The 26,519-nt window shown below is 40.8% G+C and overlaps 2 protein-coding genes across 2 annotated transcripts in view; one reads left to right on the top strand and one right to left on the bottom strand.

Annotated features, from left to right (window-relative positions):
- Positions 1-253: 253 nt before the first annotated feature.
- Positions 254-2,725, top strand: LOC308280219 (growth hormone-inducible transmembrane protein-like; the record flags this gene model as incomplete). The annotated part of the gene is made up of 3 exons (XM_080720481.1): positions 254-440; positions 1,937-2,087; positions 2,593-2,725. The coding sequence occupies 3 exons, from the start codon at positions 254-256 to the stop codon at positions 2,675-2,677; spliced, it is 423 nt and encodes a 140-aa protein (XP_080576607.1). The 3' UTR covers positions 2,678-2,725.
- A 214-nt stretch (positions 2,726-2,939) lies between these two features.
- Positions 2,940-26,519, bottom strand: part of cyp27a2 (cytochrome P450 family 27 subfamily A member 2) — a 40,889-nt gene continuing 17,309 nt past the window's right edge. Inside the window, exons 6-9 of the mRNA XM_080720304.1 lie at positions 12,153-12,319; positions 8,061-8,142; positions 6,777-6,986; positions 2,940-5,795 (exon numbers count right to left, since the gene is read on the bottom strand). Coding sequence (XP_080576430.1) covers positions 5,679-5,795; positions 6,777-6,986; positions 8,061-8,142; positions 12,153-12,319 — 576 coding nt within the window. The 3' untranslated portion in view covers positions 2,940-5,678. The remainder of the gene's footprint in view (positions 5,796-6,776; positions 6,987-8,060; positions 8,143-12,152; positions 12,320-26,519) is intronic.

The following is a 26,519-nucleotide window of genomic DNA, read 5'->3' as shown; positions in this document are numbered from 1 at the left end:
ACATTAACTATTATTCATTTTTATCAAAAGTCCCATTGTGTAAATATTTTGTGGAAGCTCTCATAGAGATAATTGGTCAAAATAACATGTGATTTTGACCATGTTACATTCTCCTTGGTTTTACTTCAATTGAACACTAGATGGCAGTGGCTGCCTACTGTTACTGAAGGCCACAACAGATGAGAGATGCACTCTGAGTGTTGATTTTTATGACCCATTTGTTTGTTTTTCCACTGCTTTGATAAAAGGTGTGATGGGTGCCGTCATCGCCCCCATCACTATTCTGGGAGGACCCACAATGTTGTGGGCTGCGTGGTACACGGCGGGCATTGTGGGTGGCCTGTCTGCGGTGGCCATGTGTGCCCAGAGTGAGGAGTTCCTCCTTGAGGGTGCTGGGCCAGTGGGTATGGGACTCGGACTGAAAATCGTCTACAACATTGGTTAGTGCACCGTTTCCCAAATAGTGGCTCGGGACCCATTTGTGGGTCACGGACACATTTTTATGGGTCCCTTATTATTATTTTTTTTTTTTTTTTTTATTATTATTTCAAAACATTTTAAAAATACTGTACATTCCCCAAAAAGCTAAGATTTTGTTAATAAAAGATCTAATAAGAAATTCCATGAATTTGAAAACATATGTTTAAGAAATAGTGAAAATAGCCGATCTACAAGCTCACAGCGTGGTGGCCCTCGCACTCTGAGCTTGTAGATCTGCTGTATTCCCTAGTTTGGGTGTACTGGGGCAAATGTCTAATTTCTCTTTTGGGTCATGGGCAAAAATGGAACCACTGGGTTAGTGTTATCAAATTTCATAATTCATTTCCAACACTGCCCTTTGAATTGAATCTGAACTCTGTTTATCTTAGTTCCTTTTTTACAGCATGAAACCATAATGTACACCGTAGGGCTGCAAGCGAACCTTCGGGGATTCGAACGTTCGTTTGTTACGTTGGCAATCGAAGTTCGAAATTAATGGGTTCAGGTTGTTTTCTTTTTTTTTTTCTTCTTTTTTTTACACGAAAAATAATTATCAGAATGTGATAGGCCTATTCAGAAATCATAATATCACAGTAGTAGAGATAGCCAAATACGAAATAAGTTAGGCCTACCGGTAAACAATAAACAGTTAATGGTGACCGTTATAGTAGTTATAAAATGCACCAGAACAGCTTGGAGCGATCAACGACCGTCCTCCGCTCCTGTTTGGGGCCGCGAACCATTACAGCGCCTCGCTGACACACACTTGTTGACAGTAGAGTGAGAGCAGCTGTGTGTGTGTGTGTGTGTGTGTTGGTGTGTGCTCTGAACAGCGAGCGAACACCCAGCCATCCACGCACCCAAAGATTAAACAGCCTTTCTCCTAAGCATGAGCAAAGATGGATTTCATTGCAACCCCCTAAAGGATCTATAATGCGAGTTCTGGGGTTGTAACATCGAGACCAGTTTAGCCCGAACGAGACGCGCTCCGACGCAGTCACCAAGTCTAATCATCATCCGTGCAACTCCGCTATACATTGAGCCTGTCCGTCAACAAACTGTGCAACATTTTCTCCGATTGGGTTGGCTTTTCCAAGTGTTAGCCTAGGTGTTAATGCGGCCACGCATCCACGCGTTTTCAATGGATAAAACAGCGCATTTAAAACATTTCCTACACTGTTTTAGCTGGTTAAAGGTGCAGTACGTTCGATGGTTCGAACGTTCGGTTTTTATTCATTTGAACGAACCATCTAAGGTTCGATAGTCCGTTCGGAAAATCCCCCCGAAGTTCGAATCCCTAAAACAGGGCTAGATTACAGCCCTAGTACACCGTGAAATCCTCATGGTTCCTAAGTGTTACACATGGATCATTTATTTGTGGATGAAACATTTGACTGTCAGTTTTCAGTGTCTGTTATTGTTATTTTCATCCCCTTGTATTTCATGTCCCATCCAGGATCGACGTTCCTGCCCCCCCACCGTGGAGGCATCTACCGGATTGCCATCTTTGGTGGTCTGGTGCTGTTTGCTGGTTTCCTCCTGTTTGACACACAGTTAATGATCAAGAGAGCAGAGACCAGAGACCAGAACTATGACCCCATCGATGCGTACGTGATTTTTTTTATTACTATATACGCATGAATTAAAGTTCTCAGTTGCCACAACTGATTTCAGTAATTCGGATTCCATAGAAGCCAGCATGTCTTCTATGGAAGCATGTTGCACAGCGAAAATTGCAGATCTACAAGCATTTTTGGTCACTATTTTAAGATTAGGGCATTTGAAGTGGTCAAACTAGCAATATCATTCAGAAGCATCCTCCATAAAATCTTAATGGTCTGGTATATTTCATATAGAAACAAAGGCTCAATTTATTGTTACTGTACATCTTGTGTACAAAGAGTAAAACATATTTTTGTGTGTGTGGATTGTGGAAGTGGGGGATCCTTTCATACACAAATCGCGCACATTAGGACTTGGTCATACAAATATTTTAAGACGTGAGATTACATTTTCCTTTAATAGAGTACTAGTAACTATCTAATCTGATCTCTGACACATGGGAGGGGGGGATGGATCTTTCATTTATTTGTATCTTGTCTTTCCATACAGCTGCTTGAATATTTACACGGACACGTTGGAAATATTCAAGAATCTGGCGATGATTCTGGCAGGCCCTGATGAGAGGAAGAAATGAGTGTCACCTGAGAGATGCAAGAAAATCACACCTGTGTGAACTGAGCGGTGGTCGTGCATAACCCCCCCCCCCCCGTGTGTGTGTGTGTGTGTGTGTGTGTGTGTGTGTGTGTGTGTGTGTGTGTGTGTGTGTGTGTGTGTGTGTGTGTGTGTGTGTGTGTGTGTGTGTGTGTGTGTGTGTGTGTGTGTGTGTGTGTGTGTGTGTGTGTGTGTGTGTGTCTGGTCGCTCAAAAAGGAAACGTATACCCGTATACGTATTGAACATACTGTACATATGCTGACCACATCTCTGTTCTGTTGATGTTCCTGCTGCTGTATATTAGATTGTACTTCTGACCAAAATGTTTCAGTCACTGAATATATTTTATTATAGCAGTATTTGACACAGTGCCAGTTTAATTACTATGGTCCAGTTTTTGTTTCATTTAAATTTGTAAATTTGGTTAGTTGGGTCCATTTATGTTGACAGCTTATTATTGCATGTGAAATGTTACATCGCTGCTTTTTGTACCTTGTATCGATTGACTTTTAGATGTCTTTTTAGTGAAAGTAGTCTGGTAGTCTGTGGGTTTTATAAATATTGAACCAATAAAAGGTTTTAACAGGATCTTGTGACTAAATAACTACAGTGGATCCATTGGAACATTCCATTTCTAACAGTAACAGTTTCGTACATGCTTTACAAGGTTTCCACCCAAAAGCGATGACATGCTATTTGGATGTCACATTTTTTCATTCTCATTTTTCACTCGACTCAATAAAAATAATCCCATACAACTTACTAGTTTCATTATTTATTAGTAAGTCATCCACAAAATCTGTCCAACAGACACAAATAAAAAATGAAGCATGGTATTAGCATTCTTTCACTGTACAGTCTGTAGATCAACAAAAAGCAAAAGGAAGCCGCAGAGGGCCTTGCCATTTCACAAAGAACCTCTGTGATGGTGATGGATGGCTCACCAACAATTCTACCACAAACTTGTGACTGTTGCAATGTTGGCTGTATCTTTTTCCACATTTACTGTATGTAAACACTCACATAGACACTCCCATGGTTACAGGATAGGTGGGCACAGTGTCCACTATTTCAGGTGCCCACATGTCCCTAGTGCCCACTCGTCCAAGGTGTCCATAATGTTTTGGTGCTCACCTATCTGTTATCTACCAGAGCACTTCTACTTCTTGGGGTTGGGAGGTTCCACATCACCTTTTCACCCAGACCTTTAATCCAGACCTTTAATTAAGAGATGAAAAGGTGCGTTATTTCCCAGGTCATCTTCTAGCCCAGGTGGAGCTGATGTGATGCGTGTCTGAGGTCAACAAGTCTCTGAAGTGCATTAATGTCTTGATCTGAACAAACTTGACACCTTGAACACCTGTGAAAAGGAGCTTGTAGATCTGCTATTTCCACTAGTTTGACTTTTTTTTTTTAAGTATATGAACATTTTTCAACATGGAAACGATTATGACTTATGAAAAATAATCACGATTATTTCAAAAAAAATCACGATTAGACGATTATGTAATAATTGTGACAGCCCTAGACAGTAGTCAACTTCAATCTAAAATAGTCATTAATTGTATTAGCTGCAGATGTGTTGCTTCCATCACAGTGAACTATAATGTCAGTCAGTCATGCTGCAGCCTGCCATGTTTTTACCCTTCTGAAGTTTTTTACCCGACTACAAGATCAGCCTATGGTTTCATGATGGTTGTTTGATGTTGATAACAGGTGGAATGTATTGGTCAGGCTCAACCAGAATGCTCATTTAACTTATGAACACATGTTCATGAGTTAGAAATTGATAAATTAGCACTTAAGGATTTTACTGTGTAGTTCAGCTGGCTACCTGACAAAGTCATGTAGGCCTATACACTAAAATATTGAGTGTTCATACAGGATTTTACAGTGCAAGAGTATGGTTTCTCGTGTACCATTCCACTGTGGTGTTGGCATTGGCAACAACCAGCTGATAAAATTTCATTTCTAAAACAAATACCCTTCATGTCATCTTGTTCTACAGGTTTTGACAGCCATTGGGGCAGAGCCTGCAAGAGTATAGAATTGTGAAATTAAATTGATTACTCTCATGACAGAACAATTTCAGAAAACAAATTGTGTTTTGGCAAAGATCATTCCTGGTACACATAACACTTTTGATCATCCTTTTACATAAAAGAGAATAACATTTTTAATAATTTGGTCATGTTATATAATTAATGTCCTATGTGTGCAATTACCAAGAGATGTGCAAAATGATTTTAACCTGCAAATATTCAAACCGGAGAGAGCAAACATCTACTTTTCGGCCAAGACAGAATCACCACTTGGCCTGAGGGGATATTGCACTTATGAGCTTCAGGCAGTATGTGTCCTACCCAACACCAGGGTCTCCATTTCTCAAAGGAAGAGTAGCCGGGACCACCTCCAACCACTGCAGACATGCTAGTTACAGTATAGTATATTGAATTAACATACTCTTGCCACACAGATTGTTTTATTCATTAAAATAAGTTCCAGATTGCAGCATAATATTATGCTGATTAATGAATTGAAATCCTAAAGTTAGAGATGGATAACGCATGGATAAAAGGAAAATTAAATCTGTCATGTTTTTATGACCAAGTTAGTAACCGAAAATAGCCTATCTGCAAGCTCTCCATGCGTCGCAGACTGAAGATAGGCTATTTTATGCTGCACAATAGAAGACATGCTGGCTTCTGTGGAACCCAAAGATGTGGCGTATGGCATGGATTTCTACAGAGAGGGCAATTCTTTCAACATAAGATGCTGCATCCAAGTTCAGGAGACTTTGGACAAGGCAATTCTCTTGAATGCCACCTTCAGGTATGACATAGAAAGAGGGCATTTGCATTTATTTCACCAAAGTGAAAACTGCATTCATGGTCTGGAGAGGGCACTTTTTACAGACGGGTAAAAGGGAAGGGGCTCAAGCCCCCTTTGATGTCTATTGTGTGCACGTGCCTGGTTGACTGGTTCATCCTCTGGGAATAAAGCGCAGGTTGATGGGTTGTGCTGGGATGAGCAGGGTCCTGGTCTTGGCCTGTACACTAGGGGCCCCCTCCTCTGGATGAACCTCATAGTGCTGCATCAGCTGAAGAAGGAGAAGAAGAATGGTGTCACATTGCTACTTGTGTGGAGCACCTGAAGCAAAGCTGGTTTACAACAGGGGTTTTCTAACTTTTTTTGACTCCGAGCACCCCCGTAAATGACTTTTTCATCCACGGCACCCCTGAATTACACTGTTAATTTTTAGAATCGTACATCATATTACGCTACGTAAATATGCACATCTTTCCACCTGAGATAAGGTACTGTATGTCTGAGAATAACGTTATACTTGACGTTTAACCACTTGAACCCCAGCAGGCTAATCTGCGGGTAAGGTTCACCAAAAATAGCCGATCTACAAGCTCATAACGTGCTACGTTGTGACAAGTTGTGAGCTTGTAGATCGGCTATTTTTGGTGAAGAGAGTTGGCTGCAAATCAGGTCTGTTTTACTAACCATAGTGAAGTGATATTGATGAATTCCAAATATTATCAAATTATTCTGAGGCACCCCTGGACTACATCTCATTAGTCCTACTTTGGTTAGGGTTAGGTTTTAGGGTTATAGGTTTAGGCATAGTTTTACTGAGGTTAGGGTTTGGGTTAGGTTTAGGCATAGTTTTACTGAGGTTAGGTTTAGGTTTAGGCATAGTATTTTTCACCAGGTTAACATTCACTAGATTCGGACTAATGGGATGTAGGAACAATGAGATTGTCGGACGAATGCCATGGCACCGGACTGGCATCACGGCACCCACTTTGGGAATCCCTGATTTAAAAAATAGTGGAAATAGCCGATCTACAAACTCACAAATTGTCGCTCTGCGATGCTTTGTGAGCTTGTAGATCTGCTATTTCCACAATTTTTGAAAATGTTTGAAAATATATGAACATTTTTCAACATGGAAACGGTTATGACGATTTTTACATAAATTGTGACAGGCCTATGTGTTATGTGTGTGTGTGTGTGTGTGTGTGTGTGTGTGTGTGTGTGGTTATTTTCTCCATTTCTGTCACCCACTCACCCTGGAGAGAGCAAAGTACATCTCCATCTCGGCCACCCTCTTGCCCACACAAGCGCGCACTCCGACCCCGAAGGGAATGAAGCTGTAGGGGTGGTGCTGGAAGCCACCGGCCCCTCCGTCGCGGAGCCAGCGCTCTGGGATGAAGCTCTCCGCGTTGGGGAACTCTTCCTTGTCGTGACTGGCCGCGTAGTGGCACAGATGGAACTGGGTCTGAGTGGTCATAGGAGACGAGGCAGTGATGGAAAAAGTGTTCACATTCTTTTAAAGGAGTAGGTCACCCACAAAATGACTTTTTCAATTGATTACTCATGCCATGGAGACTTGAATTCAATAATGTTTTTTTTTTTTTTTTTTGTAGTAGTAGTAGTAAATGTTTGATGAGAGCCCCCATCCGGAATCAATGCGGGTACATTTACTGTTATCAAATTATTGTCTTAGGAATGCGACAAAAAAATCAAAAATATTTGAACTCAAGTCTCCGTGGCATGAGTAATCAATAGAAAAAAAGTCATTTTGGGGTGAACTACTCCTTTAACCACATATGCTCTATGCACTTTATTGAATGAGGAGTGAAAATATCTTTCATATTTTGTAAGTGTAAAGGCCCATTCCCACTGGGCCAGATAACAGATACAAAAATCTCTTTCTCCAGATATTTTTCCATTCAAGTGGATGGTAGATACAGATAAAAAATCACAGATATTCTTTTATCGGTGATAGATATTTCTTTATCTGTATCTACCATCCACTTGAATGGAAAAATATCCGGAGAAAGTTTATTTTATCTGTTATCTGGCCCAGTGGGAATGGGCCTTTAGGACATTTTCACCTCTAATGACATGCCCAAAATAGGGATACCAAGTTCAAAGAGGTTAATTATGTGTTTGGGACAGCCTATCAAGCAATTCCCACAAGTCTCAATGACAATCGCCCCATCTGTTCTTGAGTTTGACCTTATTTGTGGCCTTTGATCGTTTTATTTGTTTAAAGCCATAAGTTAATGATCTCTTTAGGGAAGCCTACTGATCATTCCCACCATGAAAACTGTCGCCTCGTTCCTTCAGCAAGGCTAGCGTGCCAATAACCAGGATAATGCACACCCTCTTGTGTAATATTACTTAATTAAACCTCACATCTGATAATCACTTAAGAAACGACGTGTTCTTAACATGCACGCACACACACCCACACCCACACCCACACACACACACACACATTGTTTGGACTGAAACCATGCATTGACTCGGACCATCAGGTCACATGATCATCAGTGAAAGTACCAACCTTCTTTGGGAACCAGTAGTTGTCCACAACCACTTCATCTTCCACTGTCAGACGGCCATTTCCGGGAACCACAGGATACAGGCTGGTGGAATATATGACAGTTTACCAGACAGCAAAAGCTCAACATCAGAGATTATTTTCTGTCATATGGACATAAAGTAATAAAGTTTAAGTTCTATCGTATGGACATGATGCTATGTTCCGAGTCAAACCCCCGCACAGCTGTAGCAAAAAAGTTGGCAATGTGTGCAAGTTTCCCCTCTATAAATGATGGACTTTTCTCCTAGCAGCATCCATGCTCAAGACGTTACTGTACCTGGTGTGCAAATATTACATTTCGCAACTGAAAATGAGTTCGTACAAGGTAAGCTACAAGAAGAAAATGTATTTGCATGAATGTGTGAATATGTGTTTGAGTGCACAGGCACGTGCATACGTAGAATGTGTGTTTTTATGCTTGAACAAACCTATTCAAAATCTAAGCACAATGCTTGTTCCACATCATGTCGCCCGGTATGCAAAAAGAACAACAACTGTTAAATCTGATTTGGAGAACAGAACATTCCTGCAGGATCTTGCATTACACTTCACTCTATGCCTGGGAAAAGGAGTTGGTGAGTGTGTGCGTGCGTGCATGCGTGTGTGTGTGTGTGTTCACAGAAACTACATTTTAAGTTCTGCAGTCACGAAAGTCACTGTGCACTACGCTCAGTGTTTGTGTTGTACAAACATTGTGCAGAGGCATAAAGCCAAAAACAGCCCACATGATTCCTCTGTTTTGGAAACTAAGCCTTCCTGTGCGAAAAGGAATGTGTGCATTTCCTGACTATCCTTGTCCTTACATAACCCTGCACACAGCCCTGAAACTGTTCCCCCTCCCATCCTGCTTGAACCTTATCTATCAGTCACACTCACAATTCATCTTTATCATGCTTTCTGGGGAGACTTCCTCAGAAAGTCCCAACCAAACATACTGTAAGATACGTTTATGGTGCCCAAGGCACACCAAGGGGCAAGTAAAGAAATCTCAAGTTACACATGTATTCATAGTGATAAAAGCCAAGCTTAGAAAGCTTCGGAATGCGACATGCTGTGAGCTAATACTGTAGGTTGTCTATTTAATTTTTGCTTGAACATTTGAACCAAGGCTGACTGACCTGCGCCTGACCCATCGGTCCCACCAAATTATGACATCACTTATTTAAAGTGATAGGTGCTCTCAAATGAATAAAAGAGAACATTCAGTCATAAAAAGGTTCAGTACATCAGTGTAATGTTTTTTTTTTTTTTGTTAAAAGTGTTAAATAGCTGGGGTAGTAATCATTGCTATAGAGTGTTTGTTCAATAATAGGGGTCTCACATCTCTTATTCTCTTTAGTAAACATAAGATACATTTCAGACTCCAGATACCTAGAGATACAGGATAAACAAGAGAAGTCATGAAACATATAGTATATTTAAAATGAGAAAGATGCAACTTTGGGAAATTGCGAGTGTTGTTGCCCTGTTAGGGAAACCACACTAAATATATATATATGGTTAAAATATATAGTTTTGGGGTACAGCATTTGCCTCTATTGCCTCTAACCAAACATACCGTAGAATACAATTTACAAGCAATTGACTGACAGTACATACTGTAGATGTCAGGACTTTGAGTAACATTACATCAGGTGGTTGCACTGCAGACATAACCACAGACCACTAACATTATTTTGAAACTGGCACAATGACTGATAATCTCAAAGTGTAGACAGATAGACACAGAGCAAGTAGCAGTATTCCTAATTACAGGTAATTAGTCATCTGCAACTGGCTACATTTTAAACGTAATCTTCCCATCCCTGCAAGTAGCCATTGAGTCCAAACAATTACTATTCTATCATGAAGAAGGAAACGGACCACGATTGTTTGTTTCCAATTATGACTTGGCAGAGCAAGAGAGGAAGCAAAAAATTCAAGTCATCTAAGCTGTGACAACATAGCTCATGTGCGAATACAGAAGGCCAAAGCTAACAGGGTAGATAACAGCTCAAATAGCATGATGACAGAAACGGTTGTAAACGGGGCGGCAGTGAGATAATCCTGGCACACAAATACACTTTGACCAGAAACGACAGCTAAGGCCACTAAAGTTTACATTGAATCAAAGCTTCTAGTATACAGTATAGTCTGGATCTTTTTTATCTTTGAGTTGCTGAACTTCACACAGACAGACGCACAGCAAAATCCAGCCCCCAGACTTACATACATGAAAGGTGTAGCTGCACCTCAAAAGGTATCGGAGGAATACAAGAACGCTGGCCCTAAAATGGTAAATGGTAAATAAATGGTGCATTTATATAGCGCTTTTATCCAAAGCGCTTTACAGAGATTGTGCATTACATTCACCCATTCACGCACACATTCATACACCGGTGGCGGAGGAAACCATGCAAGGCACCAACCTGCTCACCGGGAGCAACTAGGGGTTCAGAGTCTTGCCCAAGGCAAGGACCCTTCGATATTCACTCAGTGGGAGCCCGGATTCGAACTGGGAACCCTTCGGGAACCCTTCGTGCTCTAATAACGGTTTCTCTACCCCTGAGCTATGCCGCCCCCAAACACACTAAAACACACTCGCCCCGGTTCAAATCCGACAACCCTCGGAACGGTCGCCACCAGGTCACCAAACCTAACCTTATTCCTAAACGTAACCTCAGTAAAACAGTGCCAAAACCTAACCTTATTCCTAAACTGGGGGGAGAGTGGTCTGCGAAAAAACGGGGGCCAGTGTGTTTTGGGGGAGAGCGTTCCGGTTACCCATGGGAGTGACCAACGCATGCCGAGGAGTGAAATGTGCCAAAGATCACCGGTGTTAAACAGCTCCATGCGACAGACACAATGCATCACATGGATGCTCCACCGCTTTGCTTGCATAGAATGGAAGTGAGCTGGAAGCAGCTGTGCATTTGTGACTGTACCCTAAGTGCAATCTGTGCACTGCAATCTGATTTACATAGGCAGGAGCTAATTACACAATCAGTTCTAGGAACTTCCTTCTTGCCGCAGAGATGCAGTGGACTGTTAAGAGACTGTCGAGTCATCAACCAGCTTGCTCAAGAATAAAAAGATAGCATGTCAGTGATGCTGACACTGATTTATTAAATAACACTCCTTATTAAAAAATAAAAAGATGAAAAGAGAGGACAAGACAAAGATTTAGTGCCTTCCTTGTATTACAGATGACTTGAACATTCATTGTGTGGGCGTGTGGAGAGGTAGGGTCAAATAAGTTGTCTACAATTTCTTGCGTCACTGCTTTAATCTACGGTTAGTGATTCTCGGGGTGTGTCCTTTGAGACCTATGTGCAATCTGTGACTCCTTGCTGCATTTACCGTCATCTCCAGCACAAGCTTCTTTTAGAATACCCTACCAGTGCTAATTGGCACATGCTTTTTAGTCAATTCAGAATGTCCATTTAAATCACACCTCCTTGTGTACTGTACACTTATCCTGCATTGAATGCATTTGCATAAAAGAGAGAGAGATACACTGTGATGACACATACGGTGTGTTTAAAATGACAAGCATACAGAACAGGCATGTTTCTAGGTGTGGAATGCATTTGACATTAGGTGCATGAGGCTTAGATCAGGGGTCTTCAACAGGGGGTCCCCACTCCCCAGAGTTACTACAGGGGGTCCTCCAAATCTTTGAGTGATAGAAACCTTTTTAAAAATCTTTTTCTATTAACCACTTGAACACTATATAGCGTCCATATTCTGAGAACTTTAGCTAAAAATAGCAGATCTACAAGCTCGGCTATTTTTGGCAAAGAGCTTTGGTGTAGAGCGGAAAAAGAGCAGACTAAGTACAGAGTGAAAGGTCAGGTTTATTAAGTATTGACAGTTCAAGTGGTTAAATATCTGAAAACACAAATTGACATGAATCCAAAATACACTGATGATTGTGCTGTCAAACAATTAAACTACTGTATATGGAATCTATGAACAGGTTGTGGGGGTACCTGCTTCATCTCTCTCTCAACTAAGGGGTCCTTGGCCTGAAAACGCTGAGACCCCTGGCTTAGATAATGGTGGTGGTCTCACCGTAGCGTCTCCTTTATCACGGCCTTCATGTAGGGCATCCTGGCCAGGTCTTCTGACGTGGGCTCCCGCCTGCCGGGACACACAGCCTGGATCTCCCTGTGGAGGGCCGCCTGGACCCGTGTGTCCCTGGACACGTGGTATAACGTCCAAGACAGCGTGTTAGACGTCTGGAGGGGAGGGCGAAGGGTTGGACAGGGGAGAGAGGGTTGGGACGACGGAGGGAGAGAGGGGGAAGACGGTCGGAAGCAGAGAATGATGCAGAGAAATGCAAACAGGCAGGAAAGGATAGCGGCAAGGACAAGGAGGTGGAAAGGAGAGAGGAGGACAAGGGGGGGGAAGAGAAGGGTGAAGGAGAGAGATGAGGCAGGGAGGAGGGAGATGGAGAGAGACAAAGAGAGAAAAGGGGTTGAAAAAGTGTTACTTCATATAAGGCATTCAGCCTTTTCAACACAAAAAACTTATACAGTATACTTAATTGACCGGGGTACCCCAGGATTCTATACTTCTACAGTACGATCTCACAAGCTTGTGAGCTTGTAGATCTGCAATTTTTTTGCCAAATGTTCAGGGGCCAAAATGGGGACACGGTGGTTCAAGGACCAAACCATCATCAATACATGTCATTGTCTATTCACAGCTTCAGCCATATAAGCCTATCATATCTAGTTTGGTGTATGTTTACATGTTCTCCACAGTCATTAAAATGTTACTGAACTTGATTGAACAAGAACATGTTATTTCCAACATGGATGCTAAAAGACAGTCCGTTTCAGTTTCAGAATTTTTTTTATGTATAGATCATTGTGCTGTAAATAAGTCATGGAAGTTTGAATTTAGTTTGCAAATAAGTATTTTCTGCACGGTCTACATTTAGCATGTTGGATTACCTATCTCGGGAAAGTTGCAAGTCCCTGCATGTGGATGTTGAATTTCAAATGCGGCTGAATTTATGAGTTATATGTGTAATTTTCTCTTTTAAACTCAATAGCTTTGGGGCTTGTTAGTTCATCTAGACATAAAGCTGTCACTGAATCTCCAAGGGAGAATACATGACAACATGCACCAAAACAAACCTACGTAGACCACACCAGCCAGGGAATGCAGCCTGACTGGCCAAGTATGTCATTATAAGTCTGTGCACATGCATGTGTGCAAGAGTGCATGCGTGCGTGTGTTTGAAAGAGAGAGAGAGAGACAGAGAACATATTGTAGGCTACACAGCGTAGCAACATATACCCTCAAGAAGCAACAAATCAACTACACAACGCAGAAGAGAAGTCCCTTTGTGCTCTGCAACGGTTGTAATCTGTAAAACCATTGGGGAATACACTGTAAAGACATGTCTACACTTCCACAAGTCATTTAGCTGAGCACCGAGTCTTGTATTCTCACTCCCATCTAGAGTTATGACATACATTAGTGAGCAGTTTGTGCAGTTGGACAGTTGGACAGGACAGGCTGTTGTAGGCCGGATAATATATATATTTTCCTTTCTTTAAATCGTCTCTTTTATCAGCTAGAAATGTGTAATGCTATTTAAAGACATGCGGGTTCTTCTCTTAAAAATAACAATGGGTCGATTCCCGCCGGGGGACACTGTGGGTGCTGGGGGCGTGTTCCCTCCTCCGCGTCATCAGTGCCCACACCCTAGGTGGGGTTGGCAAAAGGGCCTTTCTGTGTGGAGTTTGCATGTTCTCCCCGTGTCTCCTAGGGTAGATACCCTCACAAAAACATGCAGTAATCCTGGTCTCTATAATGCCTCCCCCTGGCCAGCCGGGGCGCCTGATGGAGGGGAATGGAACTGGTTGGAATAACGTGTTCCTTCCACGCGCTACGTCCAACCGGGGAAGCTCCCCCTGTAAGGTGATAAGAAGCGGCCTGCTCACTCCTCATGCATTGAAGGAAGCATGAGCTCAGTTCGGGGCCCTCCCCAGGTTGGCAGAGGGAGAGTAGAGACAGGATTACAGCTTAGGCAATTGGCACCGGGTGAAAAAATGGGTTACAAAAATCGTGGGATAAAAATTAAAAAATAATAATAATAACAATGGGGGGGGGGGGGGGGGGGGTTACAGAACACTCCCACACAAGCATCTCAAGTTGACCAAATATGCAATTCCTAACCTTTGATCCCAAAAGTCAACCATCTCTTTGGGCCACCCTAGGCTACTGGTGTTGATTCCTGCAAAGTTTCATGAAAATCCGGCCATCCGTTTTATAGACAGGACAGCGTTGAGACACGTGCAGGCAGACTATTAAAAAGGTTAAAAGCAAGCATAGATATTTTGAAGTGTCATAGGAAAACCAGAGAGCTGCTAACATCTATCTGCCAAGTGTGTCTCTCCTGCCCTGCCAAGAACCACAACCAGCCCTTCAGCGGAATTTAACTAAATGTTTTAGCATCCGATATCTCATTTATTATAAAAAATGAAAAGAAGGTGCAATACAAGCCAAGTCTTGACACACATTTCTTGGAGAGCGTCCACTGATTTCAAGCCATTGGCGGCTCCAGGGGGGGGCTAGAGGGGGCTTTAGCCCCCCTGATGAAGGCTTAGCACCCCCTAAGCCCCCCCACCCCACAAACCCAATACTGATGAAAAATATTGAAGGAATAAATAAATAAAATGCATATGAATATGTGAAAGACAATTGACTGACTTCTATGTAAACCCTATAAAATCATACTTTTTATGCTGGAAAGCATCTTCAGCCACACAAAAAACCCTATCCGATCACCTACAGTCCTCAGATTTGGAGCTGGAAACTGCCAATGATCTGGTCTGTTCAGTTATCCATAACCTAGGTGTGAGTGAATCACGTTTGTCATATTAGTAGGGGAGAGTGGGATAAACTGAGACACTTTTTACATTTGCTCCCCTCTAGGTGAACTAAAAGATAAATCAGAAAAAATGTACAAATTTCCCAGTAATTTGGGATGTTTCCTAACAATAGAAGTTATCAGAATGTATTCAAGACAAAGGGCAGTGAAAATACGATTGTTTGGTCTTGTGTCTCACTTTACCCCAGCATCGGGGTTAACTGAGACAGACCAGATAAATCAAGGTGGTAAAGTGATCCACTTACTTTTTTTCTTTAAAACTACCATAAAAACACAAAAACCTGGTTAAACAGGTTAAATATGCACAATACAAAAATGTACATAGCAGAAATTATTTTAAGTGTTTGTCCTGTCATTTCCACCCATGTGTCAAATAACTAGCCCTTACCCGTTCAAAGATATGAGCTCCAAAATGATGTGCAGTGTGTGGGTTATGGGATGTGCACTGTGCACACAGTATATGAGGGATGGAAAGTAACTTTAACTGGTGCTTGCATGATGTAGGAGCATCAATGTAAGAAACCCGTTTCGTTTAATGGCTACAGAGATACTGTCCCCCCCCCCCAGCCCACCCGCCTGCACACCCGCCCGCCCGCCCGCCCGCCCGCCCGCCCGCCCGCCCACACACACACACACACACACACACACACACACACACACACACACACACACACACACACACACACACACACACACACACACACACACACACACACAGCTGGTTAAACATTTTGCCTCAAGCTAGATGCAGAATAGATGTGCCTCATGCTAGATGCAGAATAGATAGTAGATACACCATAAAAATGCTAATATACAGCATACGATTTGTGAAAGTGACAAACGGGCTTCACAGTTATGTCAGGTGTGTTCATATGCTTATGGTGATGCGATTTCAGATCAATTGCTCCAGCCACTGAGGAGAAACGCTGTGACAGACAGACACTCACTCACTCACTCACTCACTCACTCAGACATTTGCAAAATTATATGTTTGATATGATATATTATAAAAGGGTTTACCAAACTTTTCTCAGTTGTTCCTTATGTAATTTTTCCAGTAGAATCCATTTCTGCAAAGTATATTGCATGCCTGTCTGTCTGTCTGTCTGTCTGTCTGTCTGTCTGTCTGTCTGTCTGTCTGCCTGCCTGCCTGCCTGCCTGCCTTCCTGCCTGCCTGCCTGCGTGCGTTTGTACGTGCATATGTGTTGTGCTGGGAAGTCTCAGAAGCCACTAAGTGTCCAGAATGCTACCAGCCTCCACCTGAGGGGTTCTACTGCCCACAGTAAAACCCACTCACCTGACACAAAGTCCTAGATGAAGAGGTGAACGTCTCCCACACTTACCCAGGACCCCAGAGGCTCTGATTTAGTCAAATATGCTAATTATCTAATTCATTATGCAATATAACAATACACTTTGCAGAAATGGATTCTACTGTAATCTTCTGTGTTTGTCTGAGTTCAAAAATGTAAAAAAAGAAATGGATTCTACAGGGAAGAATAAATAGGAATCAATTGAGAAAAGTTTGGTACACCCTTTAATCAGGTTTTTACAGCTTTCTCCCTGTCTATCATGTTGGGGTAATGCGTTATCTTTCTTTATTCTTTTCTTTTTTGAATGATTTTCTTTGTAGCATGATACTGTTGTGTTGCATCAGGATAAACATGAAAGTAGTTGTGACATTGCATTCCATGCCATTGTAGTGATGCGCGGAAGCGGGGATTGAACCCGGGACTCCCACTCGCCAGTCCAACGCACAACCAGTCGTGCTAATAGGGCTGAGCCCGACAAGCAGGGCTGTTGTCGCTGGTTCATGGCTGGTACTAACTGTGGGGGCTACACCATGACAGTCATTTTAATCAGCGTTCAAGTTTCTTCCTCCGATGTTCCATTACTTAACTAGAATGGAATCACAATAATGTTCCAAGCCTTTCTCATCAACAGAATACCTGTCCTTAATGAAAACCACAACTATTAGCTTCCTTGCCAAAAAGAAAACTAGTTTAGCTGGTAGAATCTGATCTCCTCCTGTCCTCATAGCCAGCACTCAACTGGCGGCCCGGGGGCCACATGCGGCCCCCACCTTCACTTAATGCGGCTGCAGGTTAATACTGGAATAACGATATATTATTGATTTCAGCTGTTACAATTCCAAACATGACCTGCTTTAATTCCTTCAGTCTATATTAGTAGCTTAATGACTAGTATTAAAATGTGTTTTTTTATGTCCAATGTATTTATTGTGGGCTCGCCTATAAGGCGAGCACACTTTAGATATTGTCATTATTTCTATACTAGGCAGGCATATCAAGTATCAAAAAACTTCGGTTCCTTTCTACTCCTACATACTTAGTGAGAAAATGAAAATAAAAACATCAATGTGTTCAGCTTACTGTGGCGAAGTATGCTATTACTTTTTACAGCAATCGGCCAAATGGTGGCGCTGTAGGAAGCCTTCGAAAGTGCGATCTTTGAACAGGTATAGCTCATGCTGTGTTATAAATACAGCCATGAAACCTGTATACACTTATGCGTCTCCTCATGCCGAACAACTTTTACCCTCTAACTTTTGACCTCTGACCTTTAGGTCTCCCACAATTCGGAATTATATGAAAAACAGTAAAAATCTATCTCCTCCTGGGATTTTCGCGTCAAGTGCACAAAACTTTTTTCACATGAACTTTGGACCAATACGGTCAAACTGTCTGGTCGGATTTCTTTTAAAGTGAAATATAATTTTTTAATAATTCAATCAATATTGCGGTTTTATGCAAATTATTCTTTTGCCTCTAAATCATACATGCAAAGTTACGCGTTCATGGCATTTGGCAAAGATGTAGAGGGTTAGTCAAAATATCACTGAAACCAATCTTATTCCAATTGGCCAAAGGGTGGCGCTATACGAAGCGTTTGAAAATTCAAACTTCAAACGGGCATAAGTCATGACTCGTTTCGTTTGAAGACATGCAACTTGTTACACGCGTGCTTTGACTCGAGCGGAAGACATCTGTGTCGTTGTTAAGTAAGCTCCGCCCTTCGATTTTCCACCATTTTGAGCACTTTGTAAAACGCGTAAACCCGCTTTTATTCTGGAATTTTCGCTCCACGTGCACAAAACTTTTTTTACGTGAACTTTGGACCGATATCTAAAGATCTGTCAGATCGGATTTCTTTAAAATTGAAACATGCTTTTTTAAATAAATTCCATGAATATTGCAGTTTTATGCAAATTATTCTTCTGCCTCTAAATCATACATGCAAAGTAACATGTTCATGGCATTTGGCAAAGATGTAGAGTGTTAGTCCAAATATCACTAAAACCAATCTTACCCCAATTGGCCAAAGGGGGGCGCTATATCATTTTGAGCAGTTTGTGAAACGCTTAAACCCGTTTGGATTTTTTTTTTGCAATTTGCATGAAACATTCTACACACAATCTAAGGACCTTTATCTAATATGCCTATGAAGTGCACACACACAAAAAAAATTATAATAATGAATATAGCTGCAAGCAGCGATAAAGTGGCCAAAGCCAAAAACACCTCAAATCATGAACACAGCCTGCAATGTGCGTGAAATCTTGCAAGCACATTCCCAATAGGTCAAGGAACAGATACCACCCTTCTTACATTGGCCTGTTATAGCGCCACCAGCGGGTCAACTTTTGCACAACACATTTTTGGAACAAAATGGACCAATCTTTGACGTCAGTAACGTCAAAGAGAGCACTGCCTGCGATCTTGACATTTTGTACTTTAATAGCCATTGTTTTCTGGCTTGAAGCGAGCCCACAATTGTTTCGAAGGAACAATATTTTTCTAGTTTGTATTTAAGTTCATAAAGTTAACATGAGTATATAACTAAATGTGTTTGAAATGAATTCAAAATGTTACATTTCAGGATTCCAATTCAGAAATAATAAAAAATAACTAGAAAAATATTGTTCCTTCGAAACAATTGTGGGCTCGCTTCAAGCCAGAAAACAATGGCTATAAAAGCACAAAATGTCAAGATCGCAGGCAGTGCTCTCTTTGACGTTACTGACCTCAAAGATTGGTCCATTTTGTTCCAAAAATGTGTTGTGCAAAAGTTGACCCGCTGGTGGCGCTATAACAGGCCAATGTGAGAAGGTTGGTATCTGTTCCTTGACCTATTGGGAATGTGCTTGCAAGATTTCACGCACATCCCAGGCTGTGTTCATGATTTGAGGTGTTTTTGGCTTTGGACACTTTATCGCTGCTTGCAGCTATATTTATTATTATTATTTTATATTTTTTGTGTGCACTTCATAGGCATGTTAGATAAAGGTCCTTAGATTGCGTGTAGAATGTTTCATGCAAATTGCAAAAAAAATCCTAGAATAAAAACGGGTTTAAGCGTTTTACAAACTGCTCAAATTTATATAGCGCCCCCCTTTGGCCATTTGGGGTAAGATTGGTTTCAGTGATATTTGAACTAACCCTCTACACTATTTTGTCATGAAAATGTGACTTTGCATGTATGTTTTAGAGGCAGAAGAATAATTTGCATAAAAATGCAATATTGTTTGAATTATTTAAAAAAGCATGTTTCAATGTTAAAGAAATCCGATCTGACAGATCTTTAGATATCGGTCCAAAGTTCACGTAAAACAAGTTTTGTGCACGTGACGCGAAAATTCCAGAATAAAAGCGGGTTTACGCGTTTTACAAACTGCTCAAAATGGCGGAAAATCAAAGGGCGGAGCTTACTTAACAACGACACAGATGTCTTCCGCTTGAGTCAAAGCACGCGTGTAACAAGTTGCATGTCTTCAAACGAAACGAGTCATGACTTATGCCCGTTTGAAGTTTGAATTTTCAGACGCTTCGTATAGCGCCCCCCTTTGGCCGATTGGAATAAAATTGGTTTCAGTGATACTTTGACTAACCCTCCACATCTTTGCCAAATGCCATGAACGTGTAACTTTGCATGTATGATTTAGAGGCCGAAGAATAATTTGCATAAAACCGCAATATTGATTGAATCATTAAAAAATTATATTTCACTTTAAAAGAAATCCGCCGAGATTAGTTTAACCGTATTGGTCCAAAGTTCATGTGAAAAAAGTTTTGTGCACTTGACGCGAAAATCCCAGGAGGAGATAGATTTTTACTGTTTTTCATATAATTCCGAATTGTGGGAGACCTAAAGGTCAGAGGTCAAAAGTTAGAGGGTAAAAGTTGTTCGGCATGAGGAGACGCATAAGTGTATACAGGTTTCATGGCTGTACGTATAACACAGCATGAGCTATACCTGTTCAAAGATCGCACTTTTGAAGGCTTCCTACAGCGCCACCATTTGGCCGATTGCTATAATAAATAATAGCACACTTCGCCACTGTAAACTGAACACATTGATGTTTTTATTTTCATTTTCTCACTAAGTATGTAGGAGTAGAAAGGAACCGAAGTTCCCGTCTACAGTATGATATGACTGATAGATAAATAACTAGAAAAATATTGTTCCTTCGAAACAATTGTGGGCTCGCTTCAAGACAGAAAACAATGGCTATAAAAGTACAAAATGTCAAGATCGCAGGCAGTGCTCTCTTTGACGTTACTGACGTCAAAGATTGGTCCATTTTGTTCCAAAAATGTGTTGTGCAAAAGTTGACCCGCTGGTGGCGCTATAACAGGCCAATGTAAGAAGGGTGGTATCTGTTCCTTGACCTATTGGGAATGTGCTTGCAAGATTTCACGCACATTGCAGGCTGTGTTCATGATTTGAGGTGTTTTTGGCTTTGGCCACTTTATCGCTGCTTGCAGCTATATTCATTATTATTATTTTTTTTTGTGTGTGTGTGCACTTCATAGGCATATTAGATAAAGGTCCTTAGATTGTGTGTAGAATGTTTCATGCAAATTGCAAAAAAAAATCCTAACGGGTTTAAGCGTTTCACAAACTGCTCAAAATGATATAGCGCCCCCCTTTGGCCAATTGGGGTAAGATTGGTTTTAGTGATATTTGGACTAACATGTTCATGATTTGAGGTGTTTTTGGCTTTGGCCACTTTATCGCTGCTTGCAGCTATATTCATTATTATTTATTTTTTTTGTGTGTGTGTGCACTTCATAGGCATATTAGATAAAGGTCCTTAGATTGTGTGTAGAATGTTTCATGCAAATTGCAAAAAAAAATCCTAACGGGTTTAAGCGTTTCACAAACTGCTCAAAATGATATAGCGCCCCCCTTTGGCCAATTGGGGTAAGATTGGTTTTAGTGATATTTGGACTAACACTCTACATCTTTGCCAAATGCCATGAACATGTTACTTTGCATGTATGATTTAGAGGCAGAAGAATAATTTGCATAAAACTGCAATATTCATTGAATTTATTTAAAAAAGCATGTTTCAATTTTAAAGAAATCCGATCTGACAGATCTTTAGATATCGGTCCAAAGTTCACGTAAAAAAAGTTTTGTGCACCTGGAGCGAAAATTCCAGAATAAAAGCGGGTTTAAGCGTTTTACAAACTGCTCAAAATGGCGGAAAATTGAAGGGCGGAGCTTACTTAACAACGACACAGATGTCTTCCGCTCGAGTCAAAGCACGCGTGTAACAAGTTGCATGTCTTCAAACGAAACGAGTCATGACTTATGCCCGTTTGAAGTTTGAATTTTCAAACGCTTCGTATAGCGCCCCCCTTTGGCCGATTGGAATAAAATTGGTTTCAGTGATACTTTGACTAACCCTCCACATCTTTGCCAAATGCCATGAACGTGTAACTTTGCATGTATGATTTAGAGGCCGAAGAATAATTTGCATAAAACCGCAATATTGATTGAATTATTAAAAAATTATATTTCACTTCAAAAGAAATCCGCCGAGACTAGTTTGACCGTATTGGTCCAAAGTTCATGTGAAAAAAGTTTTGTGCGCGTTATGCAAAAATCCCAGGAGGAGATAGATCTTTACTGTTTTTCATATAATTCCAAATTGTGGGAGACCTAAAGGTCAGAGGTCAAAAGTTAGAGGGTAAAAGTTGTTCGGCATGAGGAGACGCATAAGTGTATACAGGTTTCATGGCTGTACGTATAACACAGCATGAGCTATACCTGTTCAAAGATCGCACTTTCGAAGGCTTCCTACAGCGCCACCATTTGGCCGATTGCTGTAAAAAATAATAGCACACTTCGCCACTGTAAGCTGAACACATTGATGTTTTTATTTTCATTTTCTCACTAAGTATGTAGGAGTAGAAAGGAACCGAAGTTTTGAGGAGAACTTGATATGACGGTTAGATATTGTCACTAGAAAAATATTGTTCCTTCGAAACAATTGTGGGCTCGCTTCAAGCCAGAAAACAATGGCTATAAAAGCACAAAATGTCAAGATCGCAGGCAGTGCTCTCTTTGACGTTACTGACGTCAAAGATTGGTCCGTTTTGTTCCAAAAATGTGTTGTGCAAAAGTTGACCCGCTGGTGGCGCTATAACAGGCCAATGTGAGAAGGTTGGTATCTGTTCCTTGACCTATTGGGAATGTGCTTGCAAGATTTCACGCACATCCCAGGCTGTGTTCATGATTTGAGGTGTTTTTGGCTTTGGACACTTTATCGCTGCTTGCAGCTATATTTATTATTATTATTTTATAATTTTTTTGTGTGCACTTCATAGGCATGTTAGATAAAGGTCCTTAGATTGCGTGTAGAATGTTTCATGCAAATTGCAAAAAAAATCCTAGAATAAAAACGGGTTTAAGCGTTTTACAAACTGCTCAAAATTATATAGCGCCCCCCTTTGGCCATTTGGGGTAAGATTGGTTTCAGTGATATTTGAACTAACCCTCTACACTATTTTGTCATGAAAATGTGACTTTGCTTGTATGTTTTAGAGGCAGAAGAATAATTTGCATAAAAATGCAATATTGTTTGAATTATTTAAAAAAGCATGTTTCAATGTTAAAGAAATCCGATCTGACAGATCTTTAGATATCGGTCCAAAGTTCACGTAAAAAAAGTTTTGTGCACGTGACGCGAAAATTCCAGAATAAAAGCGGGTTTACGCGTTTTACAAACTGCTCAAAGTGGCGGAAAATCGAAGGGCGGAGCTTACTTAACAACGACACAGATGTCTTCCGCTTGAGTCAAAGCACGCGTGTAACAAGTTGCATGTCTTCAAACGAAACGAGTCATGACTTATGCCCGTTTGAAGTTTGAATTTTCAGACGCTTCGTATAGCGCCCCCCTTTGGCCGATTGGAATAAAATTGGTTTCAGTGATACCTTGACTAACCCTCTACATCTTTGCCAAATGCCATGAACGTGTAACTTTGCATGTATGATTTAGAGGCCGAAGAATAATTTGCATAAAACTGCAATATTTATTGAATTATTAAAAAATTATATTTCACTTTAAAAGAAATCCGCCGAGATTAGTTTGACCGTATTGGTCCAAAGTTCATGTGAAAAAAGTTTTGTGCGCGTATCGAAAAAAAACCAGGAGGAGATAGATTTTTACTGTTTTTCATATAATTCCGAATTGTGGGAGACCTAAAGGTCAGAGGTCAAAAGTTAGAGGGTAAAAGTTGTTCGGCATGAGGAGACACATAAGTGTATACAGGTTTCATGGCTGTACCTAAAACACAGCATGAGCTCTACCTGTTCAAAGTTCGCACTTTCGAAGGCTTCCTACAGCGCCACCATTTGGCCGATTGCTATAGAAAATAATAGCACACTTCGCCACTGTAAACTGAACACATTGATGTTTTTATTTTCATTTTCTCACTAAGTATGTAAGAGTAGAAAGGAACCGAAGTTTTTTGATACTTGCACTGATTGCCTGCCTAGTATAGAAATAATGACAATATCTAAAGTGTGCTCGCCTTATAGGCGAGCCCACAACTAGAAAAATATTGTTCCTTCGAAACAATTGTGGGCTCGCTTCAAGCCAGAAAACAATGGCTATAAAAGCACAAAATGTCAAGATCGCAGGCAGTGCTCTCTTTGACGTTACTGACGTCAACGATTGGTCCATTTTGTTCCAAAAATGTGTTGTGCAAAAGTTGACCCGCTGGTGGCGCTATAACAGGCCAATGTAAGAAGGGTGGTATCTGTTCCTTGACCTATTGGGAATGTGCTTGCAAGATTTCACGCACATTGCAGGCTGTGTTCATGATTTGAGGTGTTTTTGGCTTTGGACACTTTATCGCTGCTTGCAGCTATATTTATTATTATTATTTTATATTTTTTGTGTGCACTTCATAGGCATGTTAGATAAAGGTCCTTAGATTGCGTGTAGAATGTTTCATGCAAATTGCAAAAAAAATCCTAGAATAAAAACGGGTTTAAGCGTTTTACAAACTGCTCAAATTTATATAGCGCCCCCCTTTGGCCATTTGGGGTAAGATTGGTTTCAGTGATATTTGAACTAACCCTCTACACTATTTTGTCATGAAAATGTGACTTTGCATGTATGTTTTAGAGGCAGAAGAATAATTTGCATAAAAATGCAATATTGTTTGAATTATTTAAAAAAGCATGTTTCAATGTTAAAGAAATCCGATCTGACAGATCTTTAGATATCGGTCCAAAGTTCACGTAAAACAAGTTTTGTGCACGTGACGCGAAAATTCCAGAATAAAAGCGGGTTTACGCGTTTTACAAACTGCTCAAAATGGCGGAAAATCAAAGGGCGGAGCTTACTTAACAACGACACAGATGTCTTCCGCTTGAGTCAAAGCACGCGTGTAACAAGTTGCATGTCTTCAAACGAAACGAGTCATGACTTATGCCCGTTTGAAGTTTGAATTTTCAGACGCTTCGTATAGCGCCCCCCTTTGGCCGATTGGAATAAAATTGGTTTCAGTGATACTTTGACTAACCCTCCACATCTTTGCCAAATGCCATGAACGTGTAACTTTGCATGTATGATTTAGAGGCCGAAGAATAATTTGCATAAAACCGCAATATTGATTGAATCATTAAAAAATTATATTTCACTTTAAAAGAAATCCGCCGAGATTAGTTTAACCGTATTGGTCCAAAGTTCATGTGAAAAAAGTTTTGTGCACTTGACGCGAAAATCCCAGGAGGAGATAGATTTTTACTGTTTTTCATATAATTCCGAATTGTGGGAGACCTAAAGGTCAGAGGTCAAAAGTTAGAGGGTAAAAGTTGTTCGGCATGAGGAGACGCATAAGTGTATACAGGTTTCATGGCTGTACGTATAACACAGCATGAGCTATACCTGTTCAAAGATCGCACTTTCGAAGGCTTCCTACAGCGCCACCATTTGGCCGATTGCTATAATAAATAATAGCACACTTCGCCACTGTAAACTGAACACATTGATGTTTTTATTTTCATTTTCTCACTAAGTATGTAGGAGTAGAAAGGAACCGAAGTTCCCGTCTACAGTATGATATGACTGATAGATAAATAACTAGAAAAATATTGTTCCTTCGAAACAATTGTGGGCTCGCTTCAAGCCAGAAAACAATGGCTATAAAAGCACAAAATGTCAAGATCGCAGGCAGTGCTCTCTTTGACGTTACTGACGTCAACGATTGGTCCATTTTGTTCCAAAAATGTGTTGTGCAAAAGTTGACCCGCTGGTGGCGCTATAACAGGCCAATGTAAGAAGGGTGGTATCTGTTCCTTGACCTATTGGGAATGTGCTTGCAAGATTTCACGCACATTGCAGGCTGTGTTCATGATTTGAGGTGTTTTTGGCTTTGGACACTTTATCGCTGCTTGCAGCTATATTCATTATTATAATTTTTTTGTGTGTGTGCACTTCATAGGCATATTAGATAAAGGTCCTTAGATTGTGTGTAGAATGTTTCATGCAAATTGCAAAAAAAAAATCCTAACGGGTTTAAGCGTTTCACAAACTGCTCAAAATGATATAACGCCCCCCTTTGGCCAATTGGGGTAAGATTGGTTTTAGTGATATTTGGACTAACACTCTACATCTTTGAGAAATGCCATGAACATGTTACTTTGCATGTATGATTTAGAGGCAGAAGAATAATTTGCATAAAACTGCAATATTCATTGAATTTATTTAAAAAAGCATGTTTCAATTTTAAAGAAATCCGATCTGACAGATCTTTAGATATCGGTCCAAAGTTCACGTAAAAAAAGTTTTGTGCACGTGGAGCGAAAATTCCAGAATAAAAGCGGGTTTACGCGTTTTACAAACTGCTCAATATGGCGGAAAATCGAAGGGCGGAGCTTACTTAACAACGACACAGATGTCTTCCGCTCGAGTCAAAGCACGCGTGTAACAAGTTGCATGTCTTCAAACAAAACGAGTCATGACTTATGCCCGTTTGAAGTTTGAATTTTCAAACGCTTCGTATAGCACCCCCCTTTGGCCGATTGGAATAAAATTGGTTTCAGTGATACTTTGACTAACCCTCCACATCTTTGCCAAATGCCATGAACGTGTAACTTTGCATGTATGATTTAGAGGCCGAAGAATAATTTGCATAAAACCGCAATATTGATTGAATTATTAAAAAATTATATTTCACTTTAAAAGAAATCCGACCAGACAGTTTGACCGT

The sequence above is a fragment of the Nannobrachium achirus genome (genome assembly GCF_963921795.1).
Source record: "Nannobrachium achirus genome assembly, chromosome: 24".
NCBI lineage: Eukaryota > Metazoa > Chordata > Actinopteri > Myctophiformes > Myctophidae > Nannobrachium > Nannobrachium achirus.
Note: the sequence above shows the minus strand (reverse complement) of the source record. Positions and strands in the feature narration are given on the sequence as shown.